This window comes from Rana temporaria, chromosome 2, assembly GCF_905171775.1.
Source record: "Rana temporaria chromosome 2, aRanTem1.1, whole genome shotgun sequence".
NCBI classification, from domain to species: domain Eukaryota; kingdom Metazoa; phylum Chordata; class Amphibia; order Anura; family Ranidae; genus Rana; species Rana temporaria.
Window position 1 is genome coordinate 374,530,228 of NC_053490.1, and position 22,910 is coordinate 374,553,137.

Consider the following 22,910-nt stretch of genomic DNA (forward strand, 5'->3'; position numbering starts at 1 on the left):
ATGCGGCTGATTCATAGAATCAGTTCCGCATAGATAGCCCTAAGATCCGACAGGTGTAATTGACTTACACCATCGGATCTTAGGATGCAGTACCTCGGCCGCCGCTGGGTGGAGTTCGCGTCGTTTTCTAGCGTCTGGTATGCAAATTAGCAGTTATGGCAATCCACAAAGGTTTTCGCGTTCGTTACGTCGGCGCAAGTCTTTTTTTCCCGTCGCAAAGTTAAGTGTGCTATTAACATGGTGTAAAATTACTCCACCATGTTAAAGTATGGCCGTCGTTCCCGCGTCGATTTTGAATTTTTTTTTTCGGCGTAAGTACGTTACGCACGTCGCGATTCACAAACACGTCGGGCCGCCGTAATTTCACGCAAAGCACGTCGGGAAAATTGCGAACGGAGCATGCGCAGAACGCCGGACGGGTTTACGTTACACCGCCGCAAGTTTACAGGTAAGTGCTTTGTGAATCAGGCACTTACACTGAAAACTTGCGGCGGTGTAACGTAAACAGTTTACGTTGCGCCGCCGCAATTGTACCTGAATCTGGCCCTTAGTATCTCAGACTGCACCATATATGTAATTAAAAATAAAATAAAAACATAATTAGTACATTTCTGAAATACACGCATTTTTTTTACACTGTTTTATCCCTTTAAACATACTGCAAGTACAGAAAAATAACGTTAATGTGCCAGAAACATAATATGTTTCTACCGTCCTCTTTGCCATGACAATAAATCTCTGAATTCCTAAGCACTTGTCAGCCTTAGCTATTTCATTTCTGAAAGATTACAAAGAACACAGACCTGTAATGGGGTACAGGTTTCTTTACGGTGTAAGGCCTATCCTGTCTTGGGGAGATTTTCTGTCCCCCAATCAGGGAGATATAGATGGCCCTGGCATAGAAATAAGGGGTGTTGGAAGGAAGAAGTAACAAGGAGAGCCAAACCTGTTTTCACATCTATGCGGGTGCGGTTGATGCGATTTTGGGGGGCATTTTTGATGCCTTTTCATTGTTCCTGCATTTTTTTTTTTTGGTAGGGCAAAGGAGACTGGTTGTTAAACACAAAACCCTTACCAAAAATGTATCAAAACATATGTACATGGTTTTTGATGTAGTTCCATAGTACACGCAAACGGTTTTCCTGGCGGTAAAAAGTCAGATTTTTTTTTTCTATAAAAAAAAAGGAGGGTTGTCATCCGGGGCCCTGGGGACCTCCGGACCCCTAAAAAAAAATGGCCCTTTAATAAAAAATAAAATAAAAATATATATATATTTTTTTTTTAAATAAATAAAAAAAAGGGGGGGTTGCCATCCGGGGCCCTGGGGACCTCCGGGCCTCTAAAAAAAAAAAAAAAAAAATTGGCCCATTAATAAACAATTAAATAAAAATATATTAAACAAAATATATATTTTTTTTATAAAAAAAAATGGGGGTTGCCATTTTTTGTTTTTTAAAAGGGGGTTGCCATCCGGGCCCCTGGGGACCGCCGGGCCCCTTACAGGTGTACTGCCTGTACCCCCCTGATGGCGGCCCTGGATCACATACTCCTGAGCCCTGCACTGTGTACATGCATTGTACACTACAAGGGTAATAATAGATGACAATACAATGAATACATAGTAATTCTGGTTACTGCTGCATAATATAACATCCTGGATGTAAGACCCCTTTCACACTGGGGCGTTTTTCGAGTGTTTTTCAGGTGCTTTGGCGTTAAAAAAAAGCCTATAAAGCGCCTGAAAGAAGCCTCAGCTGCAATCCCAATGTGAAAGCCTGAGTGCTTTCAGAGCCCTTTTACACTGCCAGCGCCCGAAAAACGCTGGTAAAGCACCACTAAGACCCTAATGTTTTAGGGCGTTTTTGCAGTGCCTCAGTGTGAAAGGGCAAGGTGTTTTTACAGCGCTTTCAATTCATTTCAATGGAGGGGCGTTTTTGGAGCGTTTTTTTTTAGCGCCCAAAAGCTGCTCCAAAGATGCTGCTTGGAGGACTCAGTGTGAAAGGGTCCATTGAGATGCATGTAGAGCGTTTTATGAGCCTAACCCTAAAATGCTGTAAAAACGCTTCAGTGTGAAAGGGGTCTTATGTACTGTAATGTTCAATATATTCTGTTGGTGGTTATAGTGCATGGTGTAATATTGCTGCCTGTGATTCCATTGATTATAATACTCCTGGGGAGGGGGGCTCACACATTAGATTTTGGGGAGGGGGGCCTCATACATTAGATTTTGGGGAGGGGGCCTCATACATTAGATTTTGGGGAGAGGGGCTTGCACATTAGATCTGGGGGAGAAGGGTTCGCACATTAGATCTTGGAGAGAAGGGTTCGCACATTAGATCTTGGGGAGAAGGGTTCGCACATTAGATCTTGGGGAGAAGGGTTCGCACATTAGATCTTGGGGAGAAGGGTTCGCACATTAGATCTTGGGGAGAAGGGTTCGCACATTAGATCTTGGGGAGAAGGGTTCGCACATTAGATCTTGGGGAGAAGGGTTCGCACATTAGATCTTGGGGAGAAGGGTTCGCACATTAGATCTTGGGGAGAAGGGTTCGCACATTAGATCTTGGAGAGAAGGGTTCGCACATTAGATCTTGGGGAGAAGGGTTCACACATTAGATCTTGGGGAGAAGGGTTCGCACATTAGATCTTGGGGAGAAGGGTTCGCACATTAGATCTTGGGGAGAAGGGTTCGCACATTAGATCTTGGAGAGAAGGGTTCGCACATTAGATCTTGGGGAGAAGGGTTCGCACATTAGATCTTGGGGAGAAGGGTTCGCACATTAGATCTTGGGGAGAAGGGTTCGCACATTAGATCTTGGGGAGAAGGGTTCGCACATTAGATCTTGGGGAGAGGGGCTTGCACATTAGATCTTGGGGAGAAGGGTTCGCACATTAGATCTTGGGGAGAAGGGTTCGCACATTAGATCTTGGGGAGAGGGGCTTGCACATTAGATCTTGGGGAGAAGGGTTCGCACATTAGATCTTTGGAGAGAAGGGTTCGCACATTAGATCTTGGGGAGAAGGGTTCGCACATTAGATCTTTGGAGAGAAGGGTTCGCACATTTGATCTTGGGGAGCTCAAACATTAGATCTTGGGGAGGGGGTTCGCACATTAGATCTTGGGGAGAAGGGTTCGCACATTAGATCTTGGGGAGAAGGGTTCGCACATTAGATCTTGGGGAGAAGGGTTCGCACATTAGATCTTGGAGAGAAGGGTTCGCACATTAGATCTTGGGGAGAAGGGTTCGCACATTAGATCTTGGGGAGAAGGGTTCGCACATTAGATCTTGGGGAGAAGGGTTCGCACATTAGATCTTGGGGAGAAGGGTTCGCACATTAGATCTTGGGGAGAAGGGTTCGCACATTAGATCTGAGTCCACATTAGATCTTGGGGAGAAGGGTTCGCACATTAGATCTTGGGGAGAAGGGTTCGCACATTAGATCTTGGGGAGAAGGGTTCGCACATTAGATCTTGGGGAGAGGGGCTTGCACATTAGATCTTGGGGAGAAGGGTTCGCACATTAGATCTTGGGGAGAAGGGTTCGCACATTAGATCTTGGGGAGAGGGGCTTGCACATTAGATCTTGGGGAGAAGGGTTCGCACATTAGATCTTTGGAGAGAAGGGTTCGCACATTAGATCTTGGGGAGAAGGGTTCGCACATTAGATCTTTGGAGAGAAGGGTTCGCACATTTGATCTTGGGGAGCTCAAACATTAGATCTTGGGGAGGGGGTTCACACATTAGATCTTTGGGAAGGGGGCTGACATGTTAAATCTTGGGGAGCTCACACGTTAGATTTTGGGCGGAGGGGGGCTCACACGTTAGATCTTGGAGAGGGGGGCTCACACATTAGATCTTGGAAAGGGGGGGGCTCACACATTAGATCTTGTGTAGGGGGCTCACACATTAGATCTTGTTGGGGGGGCTCACACATTAGATCTTGTTGGGGGGGCTCACACATTATATCTTGGAAAGGGGGGGCTCACACATTAGATCTTGGAAAAGGGGGGCTCACACATTAGATCTTGGAAAGGGGGGGGGCTCACACATTAGATCTTGGAAAGGGGGTGCTCACACATTAGATCTTGGAAAAGGGGGGCTCACACATTAGATCTTGGAGAGGGGGGCTCAAACATTAGATCTTGGAAAGAGGGGGCTCACACATTAGATCTTGGAAAGGGGGGGGGCTCACACATTAGATCTTGGAAAGGGGGGGGCTCACACATTAGATCTTGGAAAAGGGGGGGGCTAACACATATTAGATCTTGGAGAGGGGGACTCACACATTAGATCTTGGAAAGGGGGGGGCTCACACTTTAGATCTTGGAAAGGGGGGCTCACACATTAGATCTAGGAAAGGGGGGGCTCACACATTAGATCTTGGAAAGGGGGGGGCTCACACATTAGATCTTGGGGAGCTCACACATTAGATCTTGGGGAGCTCACACATTAGATCTTGGGGAGCTCACACATTAGATCTTGGGGAGCTCACACATTAGATCTTGGGGAGGGGAGCTCACACATTAGATCTTGGGAGGGGGCTCACACATTAGATCTTGGGAGGGGGGATCACACATTAGATCTTGGGGAGGGGGGCTCACTGATTAGATCTTGGGAGGGGGGCTCACACATTAGATCTTGGGAGGGGGGCTCACACATTAGATCTTGGGGAGCTCACACATTAGATCTTGGGGAGGGGGCTCACACATTAGATATTGGGGAGGGGGGCTCACACATTAGATCTTGGGAGGGGGGCTCACACATTAGATCTTGGGAGGGGGGCTCACACATTAGATCTTGGGGAGAGGGGCTCACAGACTCACACATTAGATCTTGGGGAGGGGGGGCTCACACATTAGATCTTGGAAAGGGGGGGGGCTAACACATATTAGATCTTGGAGAGGGGGGCTCACACATTAGATCTTGGAAAGGGGGGGGGGCTAACACATATTAGATCTTGGAGAGGGGGGCTCACACATTAGATCTTGGAAAGGGGGGCTCACACTTTAGATCTTGGAAAGGGGGGGCTCACACTTTAGATCTTGGAAAGGGGGGGCTCACACATTAGATCTTGGAAAGGGGGGGCTCACACATTAGATCTTGGAAAGGGGGGGCTCACACATTAGATCTTGGAAAGGGGGGGCTCACACATTAGATCTTGGAAAGGGGGGGCTCACACATTAGATCTTGGGGAGCTCACACATTAGATCTTGGGGAGGGGGGCTCACACATTAGATCTTGGGGAGGGGGGCTCACACATTAGATCTTGGGGAGGGGGGCACACATTATATCTTGGGGAGGGGAGCTCACACATTAGATCTTGGGAGGGGGCTCACACATTAGATCTTGGGGAGCTCACACATTAGATCTTGGGGAGGGGGGCTCACACATTAGATATTGGGGAGCTCACACATTAGATCTTGGGGAGGGGGGCTCACACATTAGATCTTGGGAGGGGGGCTCACACATAAGATCTTGGGGAGAGGGGCTCACAGCCTCACACATTAGATCTTGGGGAGGGGGCTCACACATTAGATATTGGGGAGGGGGGCTCACACATTAGATCTTGGGAGGGGGGCTCACACATTAGATCTTGGGGAGAGGGGCTCACAGCCTCACACATTAGATCTTGGGGAGGGGGGCTCACACATTAGATCTTGGGAGGGGGGCTCACAGCCTCACACATTAGATCTTGGGGAGGGGGGCTCACACATTAGATCTTGGGAGGGGGGAAGCTTACACAGAATAAATAGGATGTAGTAAAATGCTGACATGCCCTCGTGGTATGAAGTTGTCAGCTCTATTAATGTGCATGTCCCCAGTCTATTTTCTATAGGAGAGTTCCTGACTGGTGTGATGAGAGAAGCCCTGTCTGTGTATTTACATTGGACATGAGCACAATGACGTCTCGTCACTAGGACCCCTCATCACCCAGGTACAGACAAGCAGCCCACCTATAGACCAGCAATATTTATTCCAGGCTGGGAGAGGGAACCTATCAAGAACAGGCAAATCCGAACACACACACCACCAGCGGCGCATAGCAACAGTACCCGCCCACTGGTTCTGACATTCCATTGGTTACACCACTAAGGAGGGTCACGCCCTTTGCCTGTGATTCGCTAGTAGTTGAATGTGACCGGAGAGTAAATGGCGGCTGCACGGTATCGGCGTTTTCTAAAACTATGTGAAGAATGGCCTGTGGACGAGACTAGGAAAGGCCGGGACCTGGGAGCCTTCCTGAGGCAGCGGGTGGCCCAGGTATTCCGGGAAGGAGACAATACACAGGTAATTAGGGGGAGTGCTAGAGCTTCCGAGGTCTGGGGACACGTGACTCGTCAGGGACGAGAGGCAGCCAATAGTAGGAGAGGTCACTGCGGGCTGTCATTGAGGATCATAGATCGCTGATAGGACAGGCGAGGGGAGACTGCCTCCGTCTATGTGATTGGATAGATGCTTTCGGGTAGGCGGGGCTTATTCTTCTGTAAAGTTTACACCTAAAGCTTTAGAACTTCCAATGTGCTGCATCCAGGGCCGATTGATTGAACCCTGGGCAAACTTTTTCTTTGCCCCACCCCAACTTATGCAATTCGCTCTCCATCTGCTTTGAGATAAATAGCAGCTAAACTCAAAATCAGTTTAGTGTAGCAGAAATTGTGATTGGTTGGGAGAGGTTACAGCATAACATTACCACTCACTGCTTAGTCAAAAAAGATTGCTGATTGGTTGCTAGAGGTTATTGCACATCATCATCACCGCTCACCCATTGGTTGCTGGGTGGGGGTGATCAGTGGTGGTGGGGTAGCATGGTGTTAATGGCAGTGCTGAGGGGATGGATGAGTGAAGAGGGTGCTGGTGGGGATGAGTGAAGAGGGTGCTGGTGGGGATGAGTGAAGAGGGTGCTGGTAGGGATGAGTGAAGAGGGTGCTAGTGGGGATGAGTGAAGAGGGTGCTAGTGGGGATGAGTGAAGAGGGTGCTGGTGGGGATGAGTGAAGAGGGTGCTGGTGGGGATGAGTGAAGAGGGTGCTGGTGGGGATGAGTGAAGAGGGTGCTGGTGGGGATGAGTGAAGAGGGTGCTGGTGGGGATGAGTGAAGAGGGTGCTGGTGGGGATGAGTGAAGAGGGTGCTGGTGGGGATGAGTGAAGAGGGTGCTGGTGGGGATGAGTGAAGAGGGTGCTGGTGGGGATGGGGATGAGTGAAGAGGGTGCTGGTGGGATGGGGATGAGTGAAGAGGGTGCTGGTGGGGATGAGTGAAGAGGGTGCTGGTGGGGATGGGATGAGTGAAGAGGGTGCTGGTGGGGATGAGTGAAGAGGGTGCTGGTGGGGATGGGGATGAGTGAAGACGGTGCTGGTGGGGATGAGTGAAGACGATGCTGGTGGGGATGAGTGAAGACGATGCTGGTGGGGATGAGTGAAGACGATGCTGGTGGGGATGAGTGAAGACGATGCTGGTGGGGATGAGTGAAGACGATGCTGGTGGGGATGAGTGAAGACGATGCTGGTGGGGATGAGTGAAGACGATGCTGGTGGGGATGAGTGAAGACGATGCTGGTGGGGATGAGTGAAGACGATGCTGGTGGGGATGAGTGAAGACGATGCTGGTGGGGATGAGTGAAGACGATGCTGGTGGGGATGGGGATGAGTGAAGAGGGTGCTGGTGGGGATGGGGATGAGTGAAGAGGGTGCTGATGGGGATGAGTGAAGAGGGTGCTGATGGGGATGAGTGAAGAGGGTGCTGATGGGGATGAGTGAAGAGGGTGCTGATGGGGATGAGTGAAGAGGGTGCTGATGGGGATGAGTGAAGACGATGCTGGTGGGGATGGGGATGAGTGAAGAGGGTGCTGGTGGGGATGAGTGAAGAGGGTGCTGATGGGGATGAGTGAAGAGGGTGCTGATGGGGATGAGTGAAGACAGTGCTGGTGGGGATGGGGATGAGTGAAGACGATGCTGGTGGGGATGAGTGAAGAGGGTGCTGGTGGGGATGGGGATGAGTGAAGAGGGTGCTGGTGGGGATGAGTGAAGAGGGTGCTGGTGGGGATGAGTGAAGAGGGTGCTGGTGGGGATGAGTGAAGAGGGTGCTGGTGGGGATGAGTGAAGAGGGTGCTGGTGGGGATGAGTGAAGAGGATGCTGGTGGGGATGAGTGAAGAGGATGCTGGTGGGGATGAGTGAAGACGGTGCTGGTGGGGATGAGTGAAGAGGGTGCTGGTGGGGATGAGTGAAGACGATGCTGGTGGGGATGAGTGAAGACGATGCTGGTGGGGATGAGTGAAGACGATGCTGGTGGGGATGAGTGAAGACGATGCTGGTGGGGATGAGTGAAGACGATGCTGGTGGGGATGAGTGAAGACGATGCTGGTGGGGATGAGTGAAGACGATGCTGGTGGGGATGAGTGAAGACGATGCTGGTGGGGATGAGTGAAGACGATGCTGGTGGGGATGAGTGAAGACGATGCTGGTGGGGATGAGTGAAGACGATGCTGGTGGGGATGAGTGAAGACGATGCTGGTGGGGATGAGTGAAGACGATGCTGGTGGGGATGAGTGAAGACGATGCTGGTGGGGATGAGTGAAGAGGGTGCTGGTGGGGATGAGTGAAGACGATGCTGGTGGGGATGAGTGAAGACGATGCTGGTGGGGATGAGTGAAGACGATGCTGGTGGGGATGAGTGAAGACGATGCTGGTGGGGATGGGGATGAGTGAAGAGGGTGCTGGTGGGGATGGGGATGAGTGAAGAGGGTGCTGATGGGGATGAGTGAAGAGGGTGCTGATGGGGATGAGTGAAGAGGGTGCTGATGGGGATGAGTGAAGAGGGTGCTGATGGGGATGAGTGAAGAGGGTGCTGATGGGGATGAGTGAAGAGGGTGCTGATGGGGATGAGTGAAGAGGGTGCTGATGGGGATGAGTGAAGACGATGCTGGTGGGGATGGGGATGAGTGAAGAGGGTGCTGGTGGGGATGGGGATGAGTGAAGAGGGTGCTGATGGGGATGAGTGAAGAGGGTGCTGATGGGGATGAGTGAAGACAGTGCTGGTGGGGATGGGGATGAGTGAAGACGATGCTGGTGGGGATGAGTGAAGACGGTGCTGGTGGGGATGAGTGAAGACAGTGCTGGTGGGGATGAGTGAAGACAGTGCTGGTGGGGATGGGGATGAGTGAAGACAGTGCTGGTGGGGATGGGGATGAGTGAAGACAGTGCTGGTGCTGGTGGGGATGAGTGAAGACGATGCTGATGGGGATGAGTGAAGACGATGCTGGTGGGGATGAGTGAAGACGATGCTGGTGGGGATGGGGATGAGTGAAGACGATGCTGGTGGGGATGGGGATGAGTGAAGAGGGTGCTGGTGGGGATGGGGATGAGTGAAGAGGGTGCTGATGGGGATGAGTGAAGAGGGTGCTGATGGGGATGAGTGAAGAGGGTGCTGATGGGGATGAGTGAAGACGATGCTGATGGGGATGAGTGAAGACAGTGCTGGTGGGGATGGGGATGAGTGAAGACAGTGCTGGTGCTGGTGGGGATGAGTGAAGAGGGTGCTGATGGGGATGAGTGAAGAGGGTGCTGATGGGGATGAGTGAAGAGGGTGCTGATGGGGATGAGTGAAGACGATGCTGGTGGGGATGGGGATGGGGATGAGTGAAGAGGGTGCTGGTGGGGATGGGGATGAGTGAAGAGGGTGCTGATGGGGATGAGTGAAGAGGGTGCTGATGGGGATGAGTGAAGACAGTGCTGGTGGGGATGAGTGAAGACAGTGCTGGTGGGGATGAGTGAAGACAGTGCTGGTGGGGATGAGTGAAGACAGTGCTGGTGGGGATGGGGATGAGTGAAGACAGTGCTGGTGGGGATGGGGATGAGTGAAGACAGTGCTGGTGCTGGTGGGGATGAGTGAAGACGATGCTGATGGGGATGAGTGAAGACGATGCTGGTGGGGATGAGTGAAGACGATGCTGGTGGGGATGGGGATGAGTGAAGACGATGCTGGTGGGGATGGGGATGAGTGAAGAGGGTGCTGGTGGGGATGGGGATGAGTGAAGAGGGTGCTGATGGGGATGAGTGAAGAGGGTGCTGATGGGGATGAGTGAAGAGGGTGCTGATGGGGATGAGTGAAGACGATGCTGATGGGGATGAGTGAAGACAGTGCTGGTGGGGATGGGGATGAGTGAAGACCGGTGCTGGTGGGGATGAGTGAAGAGGGTGCTGGTGGGGATGAGTGAAGAGGGTGCTGGTGGGGATGAGTGAAGAGGGTGCTGGTGGGGATGGGTGAAGAGGGTGCTGGTGGGGATGGGTGAAGAGGGTGCTGGTGGGGATGAGTGAAGAGGGTGCTGGTGGGGATGAGTGAAGAGGGTGCTGGTGGGGATGAGTGAAGACGATGCTGGTGGGGATGAGTGAAGACAGTGCTGGTGGGGATGGGGATGAGTGAAGACAGTGCTGGTGCTGGTGGGGATGAGTGAAGACGATGCTGGTGGGGATGAGTGAAGACGATGCTGGTGGGGATGAGTGAAGACGATGCTGGTGGGGATGAGTGAAGACGATGCTGGTGGGGATGAGTGAAGACGATGCTGGTGGGGATGAGTGAAGACGATGCTGGTGGGGATGGGGATGAGTGAAGACGATGCTGGTGGGGATGGGGATGAGTGAAGAGGGTGCTGGTGCGGATGGGGATGAGTGAAGAGGGTGCTGATGGGGATGAGTGAAGAGGGTGCTGATGGGGATGAGTGAAGACGATGCTGATGGGGATGAGTGAAGACAGTGCTGGTGGGGATGAGTGAAGACAGTGCTGGTGGGGATGAGTGAAGACAGTGCTGGTGGGGATGGGGATGAGTGAAGACAGTGCTGGTGCTGGTGGGGATGAGTGAAGACGATGCTGATGGGGATGAGTGAAGACGATGCTGGTGGGGATGAGTGAAGACGATGCTGGTGGGGATGGGGATGAGTGAAGACGATGCTGGTGGGGATGGGGATGAGTGAAGAGGGTGCTGGTGGGGATGGGGATGAGTGAAGAGGGTGCTGATGGGGATGAGTGAAGAGGGTGCTGATGGGGATGAGTGAAGAGGGTGCTGATGGGGATGAGTGAAGAGGGTGCTGATGGGGATGAGTGAAGACGATGCTGATGGGGATGAGTGAAGACAGTGCTGGTGGGGATGGGGATGAGTGAAGACAGTGCTGGTGCTGGTGGGGATGAGTGAAGAGGGTGCTGGTGGGGATGAGTGAAGAGGGTGCTGGTGGGGATGAGTGAAGAGGGTGCTGGTGGGGATGGGTGAAGAGGGTGCTGGTGGGGATGGGTGAAGAGGGTGCTGGTGGGGATGAGTGAAGAGGGTGCTGGTGGGGATGAGTGAAGAGGGTGCTGGTGGGGATGAGTGAAGAGGGTGCTGGTGGGGATGAGTGAAGAGGGTGCTGGTGGGGATGGGATGAGTGACACACATTTGCTGTCAGTGTCCACTCAGATCCCCCTACTTGTATTGGGGGGTGAAAGAGAGTTGGACCCCTTTCACACTGGTGCCACACTGCATTGGCTAGTTTTAGTGGTGCTTTACTATAGTTTTGGCTGTGCTTTTAACCCCTGCTAGGGGCCGAAGAAAGGGTTAAAAGTGCACGTGTTCATTTCAATGGGTGGGGGAGCAATAGGAAGAGGGTCATGTGACACATCAAACTTATTGGGAATTTCACAAGAAAAACAATGGTGTGCTTGGTTTTAACGTAACTTTATTCTTTCATGAGTTATTTACAAGTTTCTGACCACTTATAAAATGTGTTCAATGTGCTCTCCAGTGACATGCGGCCAGTGCTACGCTGTGGGCTCTTGCTGAATGAAGCTAGGACAGCCACTGATGTTTCTTCATTAGACCCCTTTCACACTGGAGACGTCTATAGCGGAGCGTTAAAATCGCGGTGTTTTACCGCAATTTTAACGCTCCGCTATTGCCGCATGTCACTGGAGAGCACATTGAACACATTTTATAAGTGGTCAGAAACTTGTAAATAACTCATGAAAGAATAAAGTTACGTTAAAACTAAGCACACCATTGTTTTTCTTGTGAAATTCCCAATAAGTTTGATGTGTCACATGACCCTCTTCCTATTGGAAAAAACAAAAGTTGGATTCAAAATGGCTGACTTCAAAATGGCCGCCATGGTCACTACCCATCTTGAAAAGTTTCCCCCCTCACATATACTAATGTGCCACAAACAGGAAGTTAATATCACTAACCATTCCCATTTTATTAAGGTGTATCCATATAAATGGCCCACCCTGTAGTTGCACACCTTTAAAAACAATCTCGCCGGCCAGCAAAGCACAAGCAACCTACACTTCCAGGAATCAAAGAACGAGATGTCAGCACGTCGCTCCGCCCTATGTGTTTCGTCATAGAATGACTTTGTCCGGGGCACCTGAGAATTGCTGTGCTCAGGTATGAATGCAGCCTAATGCCCCGTACACACGATCGGAAATTCCGACAAGAAAACTGTGGATTTTCTCTGGCCGAATGTTGGCTCAAGCTTGTGTTGCATACACACGGTCACACAAATCTTGTCTGAAATTCCAACTGTCAAGAACGCAGTGACATACAAGACGTACGAAAAGCCGAGATCAATGAATTTCAATAGGCAGTTCGGCTCTTCTGCTTGATTCTGAGCATGCATGTTTTTCTGCGCGTCGGAATTGCATACAGACGAGCAGAATTTCGGAAAGCTCTCAATCTTTTGTTGGTGGAAATTCCGACAGCAAAAGACCGATGGAGCATACACACGGTCGGAATTTCCGTCCAAAAGCTCACATCAGACTTTTCTTGTCGGAATTTCCGATCGTGTGTACGCAGCATTAGTCTGCATTCGCACATGGGCATTTTGAATCGCAGGCAGAATAGTCATGATTCTGCGTGCAATTTCAATGAATGGCACCTAAAAACAGGGTGCGGTTCTGGCACGATAAATCACGCTGCGTTCGCGACAAACTCCTGATCTTTTTGGAAATGTCAGTTACTCAGTGGGAAACTGATATTGTGTGGGAACTATCACAGTCCCACTAGAAGTCCCTGATGACGCCATTTACTAGTATAAGGGAAAAATGTTTCCAGTGTATATATAAAATAGTTTGGTTTGCGCAAAAACATTATAGCACCTACAATCAGTATACACTTATTGGGATTTTTTTTACCAGAGACATGTAGCAGAATACATTTTGGCCCAAGTTTTATAAAGTATTTATCGGCGTATACCGCGCACTTTTTTTCCCCTTAAAATCAGGGGGAAATCGTGGGTGCGCGATATACGCCGATCCCGCGCTGTGATTGAACGCTGCCGCCGACATATACCGAGCGCAGTACACTTGGGTACACTCGGCCAGGCTCGGCTCCCCTCGCGGTCACGCCCTGTGCCGCCTCCTAGCCTTTATGCGAGAGGAGCCAAGCGTGCCCGAGTGTACTGCGCTCAGTATATGTCGGCAGGGGCGTTCAAACACAGCGCGGGGATCGACTCAAAAACAGCGCGGGAGAAGCGGGGAGGACACCACCAAGGCCGCAGATGGACGCCGGACCAGACATAGCCGCCGATGGACGCCGGGCAAGACACCGATGAGGGGCATTCAAATTGTAAGTATTTTTTTTTTTTCCTGAAATTTCCCTTCCACGTTGGGGGTGCGCGCTATACGCCGGGGCGCGCTATATGAAGATAAATACGGTAGATGTATATATATTTTTTTATTGGATACGTTTAAGGCTGCTTTCACACTGAGGTGTTATAGTGCTAAAAATAGCACCTGCATAGCGCCTGTAAAGAGTGTCTCCTCTCACTCCAGTGTGAAAGCCAGAGAATAAAAAAAGTCCTGCTAGCCGCATCTTTGCAGCACTGTAATGAGCAGCGCTACTGAAGGGGGGGTTAAAAGCGCCCCGCTATCGGCCCAAAAGTGCGGCAAAAGAGACAGTAAAGCACAGATTAAGATAACGGTGCTTTACCCCAATGCCTTGGTGTGAAAAGTAGCCTAATAGCTGAAAGTAAACCTTCCAGGATAGCTACTTGAGAGATTGGCTCCACCCTCTACAGGAAACACAAGTCAGATACAATTTAAAAGGCCCCTCCCTTTCCTCTGACCCTCAGTTGTTTTGTGTTTCCAAACCCTCCAGGAGCACCGACACGTTTTTTGTTTTCCTAGGTCTGGTAACTGGTTGGCAGACCCCCCTTCTCTGGCATCATCCAGGACTGGTTGTGGCCAAGTCCTGGGTGTATTAGGCCCTGTATTTTCTGCCAGAAGGGTTCCCTATTTTGGAGGTACTTGCTTACCTAGTGTAAGTGGTGGCAACTTCCTTCAGGTTTTTTTCCTCCAGTTCTTCCTGGTGGAAGTTTTGTCCTCGTCTTCAGCGAGGTGTATCAAAATGGCGTCGGAGGACTTCCAGTGACACACTTTCCGGCGCCGTGTTGATAAGGAACACAGCGTTGTACACCGAGGACATGCTGCCTGGGGACAGCAGCCTTTTTCTCCAGCCGATCTCCACTCACCGCATGGAGCTTGAGGACAGGCCTGAGGATGGAGCACCTGTTCGGATTGAACCAGCGGTAGCCTCCGGTTCCTATACTGCCCCCAAGATAAGCCCTTGTCTGATTATACAGCAGGTGACCTTTTTTTGTATGGACCTTCTTTTCTTATGGTTCTTGTTTCTGTTTTTTTTTTTTCTTTCTAAAAGAAATGTAGAAACTGTAGAGCCAGGCTGTCTGATGGATATAAAAAACTTGTTTGTGAGGATTGTATTCCATCTAGGGCTAGTTCAGAGACTACCTCTTTGAAAGAGTTAATGTCTTTTATGAAGGAGGTTGTAGCCTCCTTCCGGTCTTTTAATGACAGGGCAGCAGATCTGGAGCCTTCTTCATCTGGTCCCAGAACTCAAGTGCCTTCGGCCTCAGTTAGCCCCCTTCCTCGGGCCGAGACCAGTATATGCCTCTGATCTGGAAGAAGGGGAAAACCCGAGCTCTTCATCTGATGGGGATTCCACATCGGTGGAGAAGGTGGGTAGCTCCAAGTATCTTTTTCCAGCAGAGGATATTGATGAACTTTTAAAATCAATATATACCTCGGAAAAGATTGAGATGCCACAGCAAATTCAATCTGTGCAGGATAAAATGTATAGGGGTCTTCAGGGGCGTAAATTAAGAACTTTCCCGGTACACCAGTCACTTGAGGATATGGTTCTTTCAGAATGGAAGGGACCTGCAAAGAGGTTGTTCCAGTTTAAAGGGCACAAAAGAAAATTTCCTTTTTAATCCGAAATTGAGGAGACTTTCTTTAAATGTCCTAAGCTAGATGCCCTTATGTCGCAGGTTTCTAAAAGGTCAGACCTTTCCTTTTTGCCAAATCAGTGGTCTTCTTGGCTGATACAGCTGCAGCCTCTGTGAAAGCTGCAGCTAGGTCTTCTGCTCTCATTAATTCAGCCAGGCGAGCGCTCTGGCTTAAATCTTGGGAGGGGGACCTTACATCCAACAACAAACTCTGCGGTATTCCCTTTTGAAGGCAAGCTCTTATTCGGTTCCTCCTTGGTGGAGGTCCTAGCTCGTTCCTCTGAGAAGAGTAAACAGGTTCCCTTCTTCTCAAAGGAATACGCCACAGAATAAGAAGCCTTTTTGCAGTTTCCAGAACAAGGTTAATTTTAGAACCAACAGGCGAAGGAAAAAGTGGTCTTTTAAAAAAGATGAGCAAAAGAAGCCCCTTCCAAAATTCCCCAGTGATGCCAGGATAGGGGGAAGGTTGTCCCATTTCATCAGAGAATGGGCAGAAATTTCCGACAATTCCTTTATTCTTCAAACATTGGAAAGGGGTTACAGGTTGGAATTCAAGTATTCCGATTTTTTTTTTTTTTACTCATCTGCCGAGAAACCAAGCGAGATGGCAAGCCATGTTGAATCTAGTTTCTGTGTGGGAAACGGAGGGGGTCTTATCTCCTGTTCCAGAAAATCAAAAATTCCGCTGATTTTATTCCCACGTCTTTTTGGTTCAAAAAGCCTCCGGCGGCTTCCGAATGGTCATCAATTTAAGCATCCTGTATAAATATATTCTCTACAGACGTTTCCGGATGGAAAACATTTATTCTGTAAGGAATCTATTGTGGCCAGAGGTCTTAATGGTTACCCTGGATCTTCAGGATGCTTATCTTCATGTTCCAATCTGCCAGAACCACCGAATGTTCCTCAGATTTGCGATTCTCATGGACAACGGGCCGGGTCATTGGCAGTTCAATGCCCTTTTGGTCTCTCGGCAGCACCCAGAATGTTTACAAAAATCATGGCCGAAGTCATGGTCTTTTTTTCGGATACGAAGTGTATCGATCGTCCCATATCTGGACGATTTTCTGATCTTTGCCCGAGACAGAGTCCCTTATCCAGGATTTGCAGTTGGTTTTGCGGACCTTTCAGAATCTGGGGTAGAAAGTCAACCAACAGAATTCTTGTCTGGTGCCTTTCCAGAGCATACTTTTTTTCTGGGTTATCTAATAGACTCAGTTGTTTGGGAAGAAAAATATTCTGAGGAGAAAATTTTGAAACTTCTCTCCGTGCAGGCCTTCAAATTGCTCCCACAGACCTCTCTTCGGCGGATCATGCAGTTATTAGGATTAATGACTGTAGCCATCCCAGGTGTGCCCTGGGCCTAATTACACTCCAGACCCCTTCAGGCATTTATTTTACACCATTGGGATCACAGGAAGGATTCTCTAGATCAGCTGGTTCAGCTGCCAAGAGAGGATTTTCTCAATCTCTCCTGGTGGGAGCAGCGGGAACACCTGCAGGGAGGGAAGAACTGGGCACAACATGCTCCAGTAAAAGTTGCTACAGACGCCAGTCTGTGGGGCTGGGGTGCGCACTCTCAGGACTGGCAGGCCCAGGGAGCTTGGTTTGCTCCTCAAATTTTTCAGGGAACTGCTAGCGGTGGGTAAAGGTCTGTTTAAGAGACCTATTGGTTTTCTCATACAATGCCACTACGGTGGCGTACCTGAACAAGCAAGGGGGCACTTGTTTGGAGTCACTTAGAACGCTGTCACAGCAGATTCTGTCCTGGGTGGAAATCAATCACCTCAATCGGAGCAGTCCACATCAGGGGTTCAGAGAATACGCTGGCGGACTATCTGAGCAGAGTAAGCTTTAGTTCCAGCTGTTGGGAGCTACATCAAGGCACGTTCTGGGAGATTGTGATAAGATGGGGTCTTCCTGCAGTGGATCTTTTTTGCATCCAGTCTCAACAGAAAGCTGCTGTCATTTTTCTCACTGGAGAGAGAGTCGGGGTCCTTGGGGACGGATGCTCTCTCCTTCCCGTGGGATTTCGCTCTGGCCTAGGCTTTCCTTCCTTTTTACCTCCTGGTAGTTCGGGAAATTATTCAGTATCAGGCAAAAGTGGTTCTAAATGCTAGGTGGACCAGGAGGAGTTGTTTTTTCTCTCTGAAGACCCTTTCTGTGGATCTTCCCTGGCCCCTACCAGATCGGAAGGATCTACTCCATCAGGGACCAGTGTTGCATCCAAGCCCTCAGACCTTCCATTTGACGGCCTGGAGGCTGAGCGGCGCATCTTACAGTTGAGAGGGTGTTCAGAGAAAGTTATTCATACTTTCCTGGACAGCCGTAAGTTGGTCACAAGGAGAATCTATGGGAAAGTTTGGAAAACTTTTATTTCCTGCAAAGGAAATCCAGTTAATTCTTTTTCCACTCTCTGTATATTGGATTTTTTTGTACAAAGGAGTAGAGAAAGGTCTATATGTCGGTTCAGGTTGCGGCCCTGTCTGTGTTTTCATACAAGAGGCTAGCGGAAAATCCTTTAGTCAGGAGGTTCCTTTCAGCCAGATGTAGATGTGCTCCCAGGATCGTCAAACAGGTGCCTCCTTGGGATCTGCCATTAATGTTAAATGCTCTAACAAGGGCCTTTTTGTTGAGCCTTTGCACGAAGCTTCCCTGAAATGTATTTCCTTCCTTTTAGCTATTATGTCAGGGAGAAGGATTTCTGATCTGCAATCCCTTTCCTGGAAAGACCCCTTCCTGAGGATTCTAGAGGACAGGGTAGTGATTAGGCCTGAGCGTTTCTATTTGCCCAAAGTATCTTCTTGCTTTCATAGGTCCCAGGAAGTAGTCCTGCCTAGTTTCTGTACCCCTCCCAAGAATGCGGAGGAGGAAAGATTTTGTTTTTTAGATGTAATGAGATGTCTTTTGCTTTACCCAGAGAAATGCAGTGGGTTTAGGAGTTCCTCCCAGCTGGTAGTATTGTTCAGTGGCCCCAAGAAGGGGTCCAAAGCATCTAAAAGCTATATTGCTAGATGGATTAGGAAAGCTATTTGTGAAGCTAACAAAGTTACAGGTCGTATCCCTCCTTCTTGAATTGGGGCTCATTCTACGAGATCCATGGCTACGTGATGGGCAGAAAGAGCGGGGGCATCATGGGAAGAAATTTCTAAAGCTGCCGTCTGGTCCTCCTCTCATGCATTTGTCAAACATTATAGAGTTCAGATGCTTTCCAGCCAGGACCTCTCCTTTGGTAGGAAAGTGCTTCAGGCTGTTGTCCCTCGCTAAGGTATAGTATCTTGCTTATCCTCTCAAGTAGCTGTCCTGGAAGGTGAGGGGGGGGGGGGGGTAACCCCTGTTGGTCTTACCGGTAGAGGTATTTCCAGGAACCTTCCAGGACAGCGACTATATTCCCACCCTATTCTACTTTCACCTGGTGGTGGTGTTTTGTTATGTTTCTATGTGTTTTCCTCTGCCGAGTGCACTTTGGTGGAGGTTTGCTTGATCTTCTAAACAACTGAGGGTCAGAGGAAAGGGAGGGGCCTTTTTAAATTGTATCTGATTTGTGTTTCCTGTAGAGGGCGGAGCCAATCCTCTCTCGTAGCTGTCCTGGAAATACCATTAGCGGTAAGACTAACAGGGATTTTTTTGTTTTAAGATATAAACAAAAAAACAACAGTGGTGATCAAATGCCACCAAAAGAAAGCTATATTTGTGTGAAAAAAAATATATAAAATTGTATTTTGGGCACTGCGTTGCATGATGGAGCAATTGCCAGTTAAAGTGGCACAGTGCTGAATAGCAAATAATGGCCTTGTCATGAAGGGGGTAAAACTTTCCAGAGCTTAAGTGGTTAATCAATATGTATGCCCTTTTTAATTTATTTTTTAAAAAGGTGAAATATGCCTTTTTAAAACAACTCTGTCAGCACAATAAAATAAAATAAAAATTTCCTACAAAGGAATAAGCGAATACGATCCTACCGACCATATCGCAGTTTTCTATCACTGCAGACACATCTTTATAATAAGACCTACAGAGGGTGATCAGACACCTGATGCACACTGTGGTAATGTCTGCTGGTCCCTATGCCACTTTTTTTTTAGGTAGGAACCACAGCACATATAGAGGGACCAGACTTCCAACACTCCAAGAAATGTTGGCTGTTGATTTTTTCAGCAAGTATAGCACTTGAGAGAGAAGACCTGCAGTGCAAGGAATGCTTTGTTTTATATTTTTAACTAGCTGAATACCCGGCGTTGCCCGGTCTTCCTATCTTAACCTTTTGGGGAGGAAAATCATAGTAATATAAATATACCCATCTTTTATATAAGGGTGTAGGTAAGGGTTAATTTAACTGTCATATATTTTTATTTGGCATATAAGTAATATGTGTACCAGGTATTATTGAAATATCTCCAGGCGTACAGAAGTTATGTGGGAACATGTGAAAAAATGGATAGGGGGCGCTAATTAGTTATGTGAAAATCCAAATAAACAATGACAATTTTCAATAAAGTGCCTGTGCATAAAAATGTTGAAATATTAACCGTGAAAAATTGCTACATAGAGTGCCTATGTTTAATCACAAGAAACTGTCCAAAGAGGACAGAAAATAAAATTAAAGTGCATATGCAATGAATACAAAGTTTTGTGAGTGAATCACAAAGTGTAAACCATCTAGGATGGAAAACACACAGAAAAACAATCAATGGGCTGCATAGACTAGATCGCAAATGTCCATATAATCCTTGATCGACACTGCGTGTGTGATAGATGTAGAATAAACAGGATTTCACCTCCACCGGTCTAGTCACCCAATAGTGCATAAGAAGATGGCCCCTTACCGCATGTAGTTGACCTTTTTCGCTAAAAAGAGGTCAATTTAAGCTTGGTTGTCACCATGGACAGAACATAAAGAATCTGAAGTTCCTGTTGGTCCACTCGTTAGGGCATCGTATGAATATAAAAACAGAGAGATACCGCCATAGTATAATAACGTTTAATTTAAAGAATAAAAACAAACACAGTGACGAGTGGAGGCTTACTTGGAAAGTGCCCACATCCCGGCACTGAGGCTTTAGGCTTGTAGATCAGAGTATCGATCCTGAAGACCGGTCGAATAGAGAGCGATGTCCGCGCTGGTGGGATCTGCAGCGTGCGTGTCACCTCGCAAAGGCTGAGAACCAGTTGGACAGGAAGCTGTGCGTGGTCTGTGTGTCGCCTCGACGTACGTTTCAGTAATCCGTCATCAGGAAGCGCCCAGACTCGCAAAGCAAATTGTTGGACACTAAAAAAGAAGTAAGCCTCCACTCGTCACTGTGTTTGTTTTTATTCTTTAAATTAAACGTTATTATACTATGGCGGTATCTCTCTGTTTTTATATTCATACGATGCCCTAACGAGTGGACCAACAGGAACTTCAGATTCTTTATGTTCTTTATTCTTTATGTTCTGTTCATGGTGACAACCAAGCTTAAATTGACCTTTTTAGCGAAAAAGGTCAACTACATGCGGTAAGGGGCCATCTTCTTATGCACTATTGGGTGACTAGACCGGTGGAGGTGAAATCCTGTTTATTCTACATCTATCACACACGCAGTGTCGATCAAGGATTATATGGACATTTGCTATCTAGTCTATGCAGCCCATTGATTGTTTTTCTGTGTGTTTTCCATCCTATATGGTTTACACTTTGTGATTCACTCACAAAACTTTGTATTCATTGCATATGCACTTTAATTTTTTTTCTGTCCTCTTTGGACAGTTTCTTGTGATTAAACATAGGCACTCTATGTAGCAATTTTTCACGGTTAATATTTCAACATTTTTATGCACAGGCACTTTATTGAAAATTGTCATTGTTTATTTGGATTTTCACATAACTAATTAGCGCCCCCTATCCATTTTTTCACATGTCCATTCTTACTTGAATTTTCAGGGGAGCAGCTTTTTTTTATTTAGTTTTTATATTATTTCGTTGGCGCGAGATCCTTACCCCCCTATGTGGGAACATACATTTCCCATTGATTTGCATGGGACTTTAAACAAAAACCCCAACCCTCACAAATGGGGGTAGTTAAGGGATAAATTAACTATCCTATAGTTTAAGTGGACATATAAGTAACATGTGACCAAGTGTTATGGAAATATGTACAGCCGTTTGGAAGTTATGAAGTAACATGTATTTCCCATAGAGTTGAATGGGACTTTAAAGGAAAACCCCGACCATGGCAAATGGGGGTGGGTAAGGGTTAAACCACCTATCCTATGTTTGTTGCTGACCTATAAGTAACATGTGTGCCAAGTTTCATGTTAATATCTTTAGCCGTTTGGACGTGATGCTGGAACATACACACGTTGAGTTTTATATATATAGATATAGTCATAGTCCCTATAAGGTGCATTGAGACTTGGGCAGCTTGGTGTCACCACGTCCTCCGTTGAAAAATGGAGGCCTAACACAGCAGCTTTAGCAGGAATATGCTGAAGCGACTCCATTGAGGCCTTCTGAATTATAAGGTCCACTGGTTTTCAGCAATTACAGTTTTTTTTTTTAGGTATGTTTATTTCTTTTAATTTTTTTTTTCTCTGAGCACAGCCTTACAATATGAGTCTGAAAATACTGTATATTTAAATAATACACAAAAATGAAGAAGCAGAAAATAAACCTGAAGACTTTAATTGGGATTTCTGCTTCACTACCTACAAAGATACGTCTTTAATGGTACAGGAAGTAGTATATATTTGCTTTCAGATTCAATTAAGGAAAATTTGTCATGAGCAAAATAGAGCGGCTGCCATTGTTGATATATTTTTGTAAATGCCTATTGCTTAGCTTTCACACAAAATCCTCTGACTTTAGTACTTTTGAATTGCTGATTTGAAATTGTATCCAGACTTCACAGGCTGCATGCCAGAGGTCCAGTGTGATAGCCAGGTAACGTGTGTTTTCTGAAAGCAGAGGCCCTGTAGACTAAAATGGCAGAAATTGAAATATATGTGCAGTAACTGTTTGTCAAACGCATTTTTTTTATAAAAAAAATAATAAAAAAAAAAAAATAGAATTTTGGTAAAAACACAATATATATATATTAAATTTTTTAGTAAACCATAAAAGTTGGGGTTACATTGAGTAAATAGATACAAAACATACAAACATGTCAAGCCTTAAAGCGTTAGTTCACCTTTTCAGCAAAAAGAAAGGGGGGAATAAGAGCAGGGATTTAAAATCCCTGGACAGCTACCCTGGCTGCATGGGTACTGACAGCTAGTCACTCTCAGAGGTAAGTGCAGTGGGGAAGGTGTGTAGGGCAGTGGCTCTCAGCTTCAGTCCCCAAGTACCCACAACGGGCCATGTTTTGGGAACTTCCCTTAGATAAAATAGCTCTTATTAATACCATGTCATTTATAATTATTTAACCACTTCCCGCCCGGTCAATAGTATATTGACGTCCGGGAAGTGGTTCTGAAATCCCGACTGGACGTCTATTGACGTCCTGCAGGATAACAGCCGCCGCGTGCCCGTGGGGGTGCGCAACGCAGCGATCGGTGATGCGGGGTGTCAGTCTGACACCCTGCATCTCCGATCTCGGTGAAGAGCCTCCGGCGGAGGCTCTTCACCACGTGATCAGCCGTGTCCAATCACAGCTGATCACGATGCAAAC

The 22,910-nt window shown here is 47.8% G+C and overlaps 1 protein-coding gene across 1 annotated transcript in view; it reads left to right on the plus strand.

Annotated features, from left to right (window-relative positions):
• The first annotated feature begins 6,091 nt into the window (after window positions 1-6,091).
• Window positions 6,092-22,910, plus strand: part of LOC120927257 (ubiquinol-cytochrome-c reductase complex assembly factor 2) — a 57,108-nt gene continuing 40,289 nt past the window's right edge. The window contains exon 1 of the mRNA XM_040337808.1: window positions 6,092-6,289. Coding sequence (XP_040193742.1) covers window positions 6,152-6,289 — 138 coding nt within the window. The 5' untranslated portion in view covers window positions 6,092-6,151. The remainder of the gene's footprint in view (window positions 6,290-22,910) is intronic.